The sequence below is a fragment of the Anguilla anguilla genome, chromosome 19, assembly GCF_013347855.1.
Source record: "Anguilla anguilla isolate fAngAng1 chromosome 19, fAngAng1.pri, whole genome shotgun sequence".
Classification (NCBI taxonomy): Eukaryota; Metazoa; Chordata; class Actinopteri; order Anguilliformes; family Anguillidae; genus Anguilla; species Anguilla anguilla.
Window position 1 is genome coordinate 17755950 of NC_049219.1, and position 11769 is coordinate 17767718.

At 50.3% G+C, this 11769-nt stretch overlaps 1 protein-coding gene across 4 annotated transcripts in view; it reads right to left on the minus strand.

The window, feature by feature from the left end:
* Positions 1–714: 714 nt before the first annotated feature.
* Positions 715–11769, minus strand: part of arhgef39 (Rho guanine nucleotide exchange factor (GEF) 39) — a 53117-nt gene continuing 42062 nt past the window's right edge. For all 4 annotated transcript variants that reach the window (XM_035402484.1, XM_035402485.1, XM_035402488.1 and 1 more), the window contains 4 exons: positions 8498–8586; positions 6286–6409; positions 3325–3440; positions 715–2725 (listed from right to left, as the gene is read on the minus strand). In XM_035402484.1, the coding sequence (XP_035258375.1) occupies positions 2680–2725; positions 3325–3440; positions 6286–6409; positions 8498–8586 (375 nt within the window). In that variant the 3' untranslated portion in view covers positions 715–2679. The remainder of the gene's footprint in view (positions 2726–3324; positions 3441–6285; positions 6410–8497; positions 8587–11769) is intronic.

The following is an 11769-nucleotide window of genomic DNA, read 5'->3' on the forward strand; positions in this document are numbered from 1 at the left end:
TGCTCCCTTTACTTCCTGAATGGTCATGTGACATCCTAAACTTACCTGAATGGCCCTATGATCTATCCTGAGATTTGTGTGTCCAGAGAGTAGTCTTATTGTCCTGCGTTTCTAATATAATCCTGCAGGGGGCAGACTTTGTAAAGGTTTGAATTCAGACACTGAAACTCTCTACAGCCATCATACTTTTGCTCTGAAGTTTTGGAGCCACTGAAATTAAATCAAACGACCTGAGACTGAAAATGACTCTAAAATGGCTCAGATTTGCAGAGAGGGTTAACCCTAACCCTAACCCCAACCCCAACCCCAACCCCAACCCCAACCCTAACCCTCTCAGCCTTCAGCTTCCTGACTGCAGAAACCCTGCATAGCCGCTTCCTGAGAGCACCTGCACACCAGCTGTGTGTTAAGCAGTCAATGTTGCAGCTCAACATAAAAGGGCCTTTTAGACAGGTATACCACTCAGACACAGCCCTTTAAATGAGTGTTACACAGGTGCACACACACTCGCACCAACACACACAAACGCACACACACTCGCACCAGCACGCACACACACACACGCACACACACACTCGCACCAACACACACACGCGCACACACACTCGCACCAACACACACACACGCACACACACTCGCACCAACACACACTCGCACCAACACACACACGCACCAACACACACACACACACACAAAGTTGCCAGTAGCCTCTGCTTCACCATTGTGTTGAAATCAATTTAATTTCCACCAGGAGTAACAGCTTTTCAGAATGCCTCTGTCTGGAGTAACAGGATGAGATACAATATAAAACAACCAACCAAAAGAAAAAATGTCTGTACACAGACCAATTAAAAGTTCAGGAAGCAATCTTCATATACAGAAAGAACTGAACATAACTTAATCGGTAAAAAGTCTTTGGGTCAAATAGAACTGAGCACAGGAATCAGACTCACTGGTCACTGTAAAATGACCAGCAGAAGAGCAGCTATATAAGAAGACGCCGCTGTGAACATTAGCACTGGGTCAATCAGAAGGGTAAAGCACACACTGGGTCAATCACAAGGGTAAAGCACACACTGGGTCAATCACAAGGGTAAAGCACACACTGGGTCAATCACAAGGGTAAAGCACACACTGGGTCAATCACAAGGGTAAAGCACACACTGGGTCACTCACAAGGGTAAAGCACACACTGGGTCACTCACAAGGGTAAAGCACACACTGGGTCAATCACAAGGGCAGAGCACACACTGGGTCACTCACAAGGGTAAAGCACACACTGGGTCACTCACAAGGGCAGAGCACACACTGGGTCAATCACAAGGGTAAAGCACACACTGGGTCAATCACAAGGGTAAAGCACACACTGGGTCAATCACAAGGGTAAAGCACACACTGGGTCACTCACAAGGGCAGAGCACACACTGGGTCACTCACAAGGGCAGAGCACACACTGGGTCACTCACAAGGGTAAAGCACACACTGGGTCACTCACAAGGGTAAAGCACACACTGGGTCACTCACAAGGGTAAAGCACACACTGGGTCAATCACAAGGGTAAAGCACACACTGGGTCAATCACAAGGGTAAAGCACACACTGGGTCACTCACAAGGGCAGAGCACACACTGGGTCACTCACAAGGGCAGAGCACACACTGGGTCACTCACAAGGGTAAAGCACACACTGGGTCACTCACAAGGGTAAAGCACACACTGGGTCACTCACAAGGGTAAAGCACACACTGGGTCAATCACAAGGGCAGAGCACACACTGGGTCACTCACAAGGGCAGAGCACACACTGGGTCAATCACAAGGGCAGAGCACACACTGGGTCAATCACAAGGGTAGAGCACACACTGGGTCACTCACAAGGGCAGAGCACAGTGCTCCTCTTTAAAGCAGGGCGTCCAACCTCACCCCAACAGGGCCGGTGTGGGTGCAGGCTTCTGCTCTACCACACCTCGTAGACCATGATGAGTTAAAGCATAAAAATCATGTGCTGTAGTGCTGGGCTAAAACAAAACCCCACACGGGCCCTTTTGGGATGGGACGGGACCCCTGAGGGATCCTGGCAGCAGTCTCAGTAATGACCTCAGTAGTACTGTCTGACAGTCACATGCACACCATGCAATAGGCTCAAAACACGCGTCCCACTGCTGCACCTGTCCCCTCCAATCTCATCACCAGCACCCTGTAATGCACAACATGCAGCCACACACATTAGCAAAATGGCGTCCGGCAAGCTTGATATCAGTAGTAATAAAAGCTCGGTCCGAATCCCACATGGCGAGCAACATCACTGAGATTACACGGCTGTGCATATCGCACTGCACAAGCACACAGAAGCCTTCAAATAAAACTTAACCAAAGTAAATGTCGAATAAAAATAAAAAGCTCCCATCAAATAAAAATAATGTTCAAAATGATCCTCATTTTCCCCCAGCATGATCAGTAATCACCACACTTCCTGCTGCATCGGGGCTGGGCGGTGCAGTCACACAGAGGAGAGAGCGATCTTCACAGACAGGAAGAGTGATAAAAGTGATGAAAGGCTGGGAACTCTGAGCTGAAGGGAGTGTGTGTCCGTGGGACCCGATACCCTGTTGCGCCCGGCCGTCCCGTCTCAGCGGCCCAGTGTCAGATAGCCCGGCTCCATGGCGACGGTGGGGGGGGGGGTTACAGGATCACACAGCCAGACCCGGCCGCTGCTGCCTCCTGTGGACTGAGCGAGACACACAGGCACGGTGAGAAACGGGACTGCAGCAGGAGTTTGTGTTTCAGGGCACAGGAGCTTTAACAACAGGCTGAAGCAGGTCACCTTTCAGTGGGTCACCACACTTACATTCCTAAACAGTGTCTACTTCCTGGATGATGTGTGGAAGACCATCTGACTGGGAACGAGCACTTAGGACTACATTTCCCAGGCTGCCCCACATTTTTTGACAAAATAAAAGGAGGCAGCGATGAGACAGACAAACGGACGGGCCAGAGAGTGCAGCTCCTGCGAGCGGCTGAGTCCGATAGGGTAACCGGCGCCACGCCTCCCTCTGACGAGGTTCCGCTGCGTCTCTTCCTCAGAGCGCGGACGTGAGCGCGGCGGTAAAGCTAGCAGAACCGCGGAGCCCCAAGCTGCCGGAGCCCCCCCCCCCCCCCCGTGCCGTCTGAATAATTGATCTTTTTGGCCCTTTTTGGTCACTGTTGTTGTGGTGCTGCTGTAATTGGCTGTGAGATTGGAGACAGTCGGTAAATAAATAAGCAGCGGGGGGGTGGGGGGGTCAGGGTCAGGGGCCTGCTCTGGTGTCTCCACGGCGACCCCACTACCTTTCCACGGCTCCACCGGACAGCTTCATCCTCTTTGATGCCCCGGCCGGGTCCGAGCCTGCGGGGGGGGCCACACCAGCGGGGTCGCCCCTCTGCCCCGGGGGCTCCACTGTGACCTGGGGGGGGGGGAGAGGGAGAGAAAAAGAGATTTCAAGCAATCATCTCTGAGAAATTGTGTGAGGGTTCATGGCTGTGAGTGTGTGTATGATTATGAAGGCTGTAAAGTGTGTATGGGGGCGGGGCCGGGGGGAGGGTTGGGATCCTAATTGCTGGTGATGAGGGGAGCGACTGAGGAACAGGGGTCTGTTGCCCTGGGTAACCGCACCCCAGGACTGGGGTCCAACTCAACTCAATTCAGCCAACAAAGTGGAAAGCACTGAAGCTTAAATAACCGGGAAAGAAGAGCAGAATTTCAGGCCATTTTCCCCCATTATCCAGCCCTGTTACCCAACCCCGCTAAACCGTTTCCCCGGCGATGGGGAGGACCCACAGAGTGGGGGGGGCAGCTCAGAGCAGTGTGAAAGTGTGAACAGGGCGGGGTGAGTGCACACACACCCCACAGCACGGGCATCTTGTTTGTTCAGTGCTAATAGCGCGTAACGTTTAAAATGTTTAACACGCTTAACACACACTTAACACACACTTAACACACGCCATCACTGCTCAGACAGCGTTGTTACCACTCCCATCAGCCCCTGCTCTCTCTGCTACACGCCCAGGGCTGCCCGCAGGAAATGGAAGCTCTCTCGGACGCACAACAGAGAGCACAATAGCTCTTGGTTTTAAATGGTTCACTCTGAGGGCTTTGTGTAAAGGGAAGAGTGCACAGTGGGACTGTTGTAATGTGGAGTAATGTCTGAGTTACTGTCTGAGTGAATATAATGTGGAGTAATGTCTGGGTGAATATAATGTGGAGTAATGTCTGAGTTACTGTCTGAGTGAATATAATGTGGAGTAATGTCTGAGTTACTGTCTGAGTGAATATAATGTGGAGTAATGTCTGAGTTATTGTCTGAGTGAATATAATGTGGAGTAATGTCTGAGTTACTGTCTGAGTGAATATAATGTGGAGTAATGTCTGGGTGAATATAATGTGGAGTAAAGTCTGGGTGAATATAATGTGGAGTAATGTCTGAGTTACTGTCTGAGTGAATGTAATGTGGAGTAATGCCTGAGTTACTGGTTGAGTGAATATAATGTGGAGTAATGTCTGAGTTACTGTCTGAGTGAATATAATGTGGAGTAATGTCTGAGTTACTGTCTGAGTGAATGTAATGTGGAGTAATGTCTGAGTTACTGTCTGAGTGAATATAATGTGGAGTAATGTCTGAGTTACTGTCTGAGTGAATATAATGTGGAGTAATGTCTGAGTTACTGTCTGAGTGAATATAATGTGGAGTAATGTCTGAGTTACTGTCTGAGTGAATATAATGTGGAGTAAAGTCTGAGTTACTGTCTGAGTGAATATAATGTGGAGTAATGTCTGAGTTACTGTCTGAGTGAATATAATGTGGAGTAATGTCTGAGTTACTGTCTGAGTGAATATAATGTGGAGTAATGTCTGGGTGAATATAATGTGGAGTAAAGTCTGGGTGAATATAATGTGGAGTAATGTCTGAGTTACTGTCTGAGTGAATGTAATGTGGAGTAATGCCTGAGTTACTGGTTGAGTGAATATAATGTGGAGTAATGTCTGAGTTACTGTCTGAGTGAATATAATGTGGAGTAATGTCTGAGTTACTGTCTGAGTGAATATAATGTGGAGTAATGTCTGAGTTACTGTCTGAGTGAATATAATGTGGAGTAATGTCTGAGTTACTGTCTGAGTGAATATAATGTGGAGTAATGTCTGAGTTACTGTCTGAGTGAATGTAATGTGGAGTAATGTCTGAGTTACTGTCTGAGTGAATATAATGTGGAGTAATGTCTGAGTTACTGTCTGAGTGAATATAATGTGGAGTAATGTCTGAGTTACTGTCTGAGTGAATATAATGTGGAGTAATGTCTGAGTTACTGTCTGAGTGAATATAATGTGGAGTAATGTCTGAGTTACTGTCTGAGTGAATATAATGTGGAGTAAAGTCTGAGTTACTGTCTGAGTGAATATAATGTGGAGTAATGTCTGAGTTACTGTCTGAGTGAATATAATGTGGAGTAATGTCTGAGTTACTGTCTGAGTGAATGTAATGTGGAGTAATGTCTGAGTTACTGTCTGAGTGAATATAATGTGGAGTAATGTCTGAGTTACTGTCTGAGTGAATATAATGTGGAGTAATGTCTGAGTTACTGTCTGAGTGAATATAATGTGGAGTAATGTCTGAGTTACTGTCTGAGTGAATATAATGTGGAGTAATGTCTGAGTTACTGTCTGAGTGAATATAATGTGGAGTAAAGTCTGAGTTACTGTCTGAGTGAATATAATGTGGAGTAATGTCTGAGTTACTGTCTGAGTGAATATAATGTGGAGTAATGTCTGAGTTACTGTCTGAGTGAATATAATGTGGAGTAATGTCTGAGTTACTGTCTGAGTGAATATAATGTGGAGTAATGTCTGAGTTACTGTCTGAGTGAATATAATGTGGAGTAATGTCTGAGTTACTGTCTGAGTGAATATAATGTGGAGTAAAGTCTGAGTTACTGTCTGAGTGAATATAATGTGGAGTAATGTCTGAGTTACTGTCTGAGTGAATATAATGTGGAGTAATGTCTGAGTTACTGTCTGAGTGAATATAATGTGGAGTAATGTCTGAGTTACTGTCTGAGTGAATATAATGTGGAGTAATGTCTGAGTTACTGTCTGAGTGAATATAATGTGGAGTAATGTCTGAGTTACTGTCTGAGTGAATGTAATGTGGAGTAATGTCTGAGTTACTGGCTGAGTGAATATAATGTGGAGTAATGTCTGAGTTACTGGTTGAGTGAACATAATGTGGAGTAGATGTGAGGTAGAGAGGCCCTCACCAGGACCCTCTTGCGGGTGTGAGGCGGGGCGGAGGGGGTGTTGGGGTCCCCCTGGGCAGAGCGCAGAGGTTTTCGGCAGAGGTCATCCCTCCGGTGGACCACGGTGTTCCGGGACATCAGCTGCCTGCTCCGGGGAGGGGACAATGACATCACAATGCATTCCGGCCAATCACAGTGGTGGCAGAGTTAAATATTGCCCAAAATCAGGCAGTTCAGACTCATTTCCCATAATGCAAAGCTGGACTTGGCTTTAGTAGGGGCTGAGACTGTGAAGAGTCTTCTTATTGGACATTGCAGTGACTGAAACTGTGAGGAGTCTTCTTATTGGGTATTGAGTGACTGAAACTGTGAGGAGTCTTCTTATTGGGCATTGCCTGCCTACCAGCTTTGACACTGAATTTTCCTCAAGAGCCTTTATCATGAACCAGAATGCGCTGCATAGAGAAGGGTGTGTGTGTGTGTGTGTGTGTCATTATTAACCTTGTCGCTGAGCACATCGATTCAATAAAAGACAGATCGACTACCCTGGCTCAAAGCCGCCTGTGTGTGTGTGTGTGCGTGTATCTTCGGAATCTTCAGTAATAAAATGTAATGCTTATTTATTATTGAAGTAAAACTGGCAATGTGGTACTTTGGAAATTGACTACTGATATTTTTAGCATACCTCTGGCCCGTGTTGAAAGAGCTGTGTGTATCAGCAGATCATTACCAGAGGACGGGGGGGGGGGGGGGGGGGGGGAATCAGGGCTGGGACCGTTTAAAAAACCAGCAGGAGGTGATTAGTGAGCTCTTAACACAGAGGGGGGAAGCGAACAAACAGGGGCCTGGCTCTCAGGCCACAAGCCTGGAGAGATCTGTTCTGGGGAGGAGAGAAAACAAAGCACAACCCTCACACTGGCAGAAACGCAGACACCAGGCCAATTAATATCAGAAGAAAGGCAGCGGGTTCGACGGGGCCTTCACTACGAAAGCCAGCGTCTGCAGCTCTTTGTGTGAGGATGGCGGGGGCGGGATAATGAAGGAATGTAAAGGGAATTTCTCTCTAATTGACTCCGCCCACTTTTAGCAAACCCTCAGAGGGTGACGGGAATGTGACAGGTGTCAATCAGGAGCAGACGAGCTTCAAACCGAACGCACCTGATAAACTCAGCCCCCGCATTCATATTCCCACAGACTGCCACCAAACAGGCTCAGCAGTGGGGCCGGATGTCCTGGCCTCAGCGCCCTCAGGTGGACAAACAGCGGTACTGCGGGGAAGAGCCGGCTCCCTCAGCGAATGAGTGACAGCCGCAGTATTTTAAAGTGGGGGTTCTGTCCCATCACAGCCCAAAACAGAAATAAGACCCCCTGGAAGCACCCCTGCAGATACGGGACAGGGCCGAGGCTCAGGCAGGGAGGGTAAGATGGCGGAGCAGAGTGTCTCTCTGGCTCGGGGGGGTCAGCAGGCTCTCTGCTCATTAGCTCTGTGTCAGAGTCACACTCCTGGAGAAGACCAGCGTCTGCAGAGTCTATCGCATCCAGCTGGGGCCGCGGGCGAGCTGGACCCCCCCAGCGCGGGCCGAGGGCACTGTAGGTGTGCCAAACGAGGGGGGGGGTAACAGCCTGTACCCACGGCCATCTGGCTGCCCCCACCTGCAGGGACCCTGCACACCACCCCACACCTTCTCCTTTCTGAACTCTGAACTCTTATCTCCATCTCTCTCTCCCTCTAACCCTCCCCCTGCCCCCCTCTGACCCCACACACACCCTCCTCTCTCTCTCCCCCTCCCTCCTCTCTGACCCCACACACACCCTCCTCCCTCCCTCCCTCCCTCCCTCTCGCCCCCCCCCCCCCCCCCGACCCCGCGCACTCTCCTGTCAGAGTGGCAGCAGTAGCAGGCTGACTCGGGTAATGGCTGCCCTGCAGGCTGGTCAGCTGACCTGCCTGACGGCGTCCCTGGTGGCGTACAGGGCAGGGCGAGCGTGTCAGGGTGTCTGTGTAATAAACTAATTAGCCTAGCGCGCGGCGCTCCCCTAACGAGCAGCCATCGCCCGCCCGTAATGACAGCCGGCCCCGCCCCCCTTCTGGGATTCAATTAAGGCCCAGACTGTCATGTGCTGGGGGCCTGATCAATGCTGGGGAGGGGGGGGAGAGGGGGAGGGGGGGGGAGAGGGGGGTAATATGCACCCGATGCTGGGGAGGGGGGGAGAGGGGGGGGTTAGTGTTACGCACCCGATGCTGGAGGTCAGGCTCCTGTACCAGTCGTTGATGTCCTCCTGGTCACCGGACATCAGCAGGAGTTTGTCTCGGGCAAAGGTGAGCTGTGGAGGAGCAGACAACGGGCTTAGCAGCGATCGCAGCGTCAGGGTCCGAGTGAGATCATTACGCACTGACGCGGGGTCAGGGTCTGAGCGCGCTCTCTGAGATACGCACTGACGCGGGGTCAGGGTCTGAGCGCGCTCTCTGAGATACGCACTGACGCAGCGTCAGGGTCTGAGCGCTCTCTGAGATACGCACTGACGCGGGGTCAGGGTCCGAGCGCTCTCTGAGATACGCACTGACGCGGGGTCAGGGTCTGAGCGCTCTCTGAGATACGCACTGACGCGGGGTCAGGGTCCGAGCGCTCTCTGAGATACGCACTGACGCGGGGTCAGGGTCTGAGCGCGCTCTGTGAGATACGCACTGACGCGGGGTCAGGGCCTGAGCGCGCTCTCTGAGATACGCACTGACGCGGGGTCAGGGTCTGAGCGTGCTCTCTGAGATACGCACTGACGCGGGGTCAGGGTTCGAGCGCGTGGACACATCACAGGGATCATAATCACCGTTCTGCATATTAAACGCTCTTCTCACACTTACCTGCAGACCCTCCGACACAGAAAAACAGAGCCGGTTATCAGCGGAATATTAGTAATGTCTACTCTTTATTACAGCTGGGGACAGAATTCTAATGGTAGTTAAGCAGGCAACGGTCACCAACACATCCCTATTAAAATAAAGGTGGGGGGGTGGCTCATAAAAAATTAAATGGATTAAGATTTCAAATGTACCATCATCAAAAGTATTATCTAATTACAGAGTTCAGCGAGCAGACGGGCGATGGCTGATAACATCGGACCGGCCGCTCGGGACCCATGGAGATTTATGCACAAATAGATTCCACTTCTGTAGCTGCGTGGTAATTAAGAATTTGTCAGGAAATTTGACCCTCTGGGGTAGAAATTACTTTGTAAAATAGGAATGGCAGGAGCGGGCTTCTGTACGGCACATAATTTAGCTGATTATTTATACATCAAAGGAGTCTGCGATGAGGATGCAGAGCAATATTTAAGTAGCGAGAGTATCAGAGAGAAACGCATACAGAAAACAAGGGGGGGGGAGAGAGGGAGAAAGAGGGAGAGAGAGAGAGAGAGAGAGAGAGAGAGAGAGAGAGAGAGAGGGAGGGAGGGAGGGAGGGAGAGAGAGAGAGAGAGAGAGAGAGAGAGAGAGAGAGAGAGAGAGAGAGAGAGAGAGAGAGAGAGAGAGAGAGAGAGAGAGAGAGAGAGAGAGAGAGAGAGAGAGAGAGGGAGGGAGGGAGGGAGGGAGAGAGAGAGAGAGAGAGAGAGAGAGAGAGAGAGAGAGAGAGAGAGAGAGGGAGGGAGGGAGGGAGGGAGGGAGAGAGACGGGGGGTGGAACAGAACAAGAGTAAAAAAGCTTTCTCTTCCCTGTGAGAGGAGATGGAGGATTTTCATACAGCCTCAGTTTTGCATATAAATAGGCGGTGTGGACGGAGGTGCATTACCGCTGTCAAATGTAATTTTTCTTTAATTCTTCAGGCGCGGGCCGGCAGGGCCGGGGGCGACCCGGGGCAATTTCCCCTGGTTACAGGTGGGGCCCGGGATCGATAATGTGTCCTTATGAGAAATTACCCATAATGCTACTGAGTATGCGGCGCGCGGTTAGCGGGCTAATGAAACGGCATTTCTGCCGCCGCCGCCGCTGCTGAGCGCTCAGACGGAAAGGGCGGCGGGCGGCGGGTGGCGGGAGGAAGACGCGTTTACCGGGAGGACGGAAGGGGAGCGTCCCGAGCCTAATCTGATCAGCCGGGGGGGGGGGGTTAGCAGCCCGCAGCAGGATCGGGAAAGCTGACATGGGGCGGGGCTTCCCAAAGCTGCCAATCACGCAATGAAGCACCGCCCAGGCTGAGCTCAGAGCAGGACAGACTGCTCAGGGTCACACCCCCAGTCCAGTACAGAATAACCAAAACGCTCTCTGAGCTAAAATCCCCCTTCACTCCACACACTCTACTCACCCATCCTTCATCTCTCTGTTTATACATCCACAGCAGTCACAGCAGTTCTGTATTACAGAAGCACTAACTCTGTATCTGTGAACCTTTAATTCTGAAAGGGCTCAGGTGTGGAGCATGTGGAGCATGCTGTACCCCAGAACTCAAGCTTCCCAGCTCTGTAAATGAGCACGGTATTCAGGCTCCCAAAATAAAAATACACTCAATATTATTTATATCCCAGCATCCTGTCTGTTTTGGTAACCCTGTTTGAATGATTTATCCGGATGCAAATGTTCCGGCTTGTCAGAGATCAGTCCTGGGCGGGCGCGTCAGGCACTCTGCTGACATTCCCATCCCTCTCTCCTGGGACTGGGAACGCCAGGCTGCCGGAGTCAAACACTGAACTCCACACCTTCACAAGCACGCGGTGTGCAGTCACTCAACACCGCGCATGAGACAGACCGGGGGGGGGGGGGGCAGGAGGGAGAGAGGGAGGGAGAGAAAGGGAGGAGAATAAAGAGAATAAAGAAAGAAATTCAGTTTTACGAAGCCATCATGTGAACCCTTTAAATACTCCTTCATCCAAAATATGCTACATTCATATATGGCGCGACATTTATATAAAGATATTTTTCAAGCTCATTTAAAAATGTATCAGGAAACGTAAAATACAATCACAATAACTGTAAAAGTGACACTGTGTAAGCACCTGCAGCGTGTACACATACATACGCATGTTTCAGAAAGTGGCTGGCAGTAATATTAACACAGAATTATGACAGCTGAAGTATAATATGCACACACACACACGCACGCACGCACACAAACACACGCACGCATGCAAACACACACACAGGCACATACTCACGCTGATGAGCCTGTCCTGACTGCAGGTGTTGCGGTGTGTTTGTGTTGAGTGCAGTGTGTTTGTGTTGAGCGCAGTGTGTTTGTTTTGAGCGCAGTGTGTTTGTGTTGAATGCAGTGTGTTTGTGCTGAGCGCAGTGTGTTGTGTTGAGCGCAGTGCGTTTGTGTTGAGTGCAGTGTGTTTGTGTTGAGCGCAGTGTGTTTGTGCTGAGCGCAGTGTGTTTGTGCTGAGCGCAGTGTGTTTGTGCTGAGCGCAGTGTGTTGTGTTGAGCGCAGTGTGTTTGTGTTGAGTGCAGTGTGTGTGTTCAGTACGGTGGTGTTGAGTACTCATGCTGATGTTGAGTGCAGAGTGTTGAGTACTCATGCTGATGTT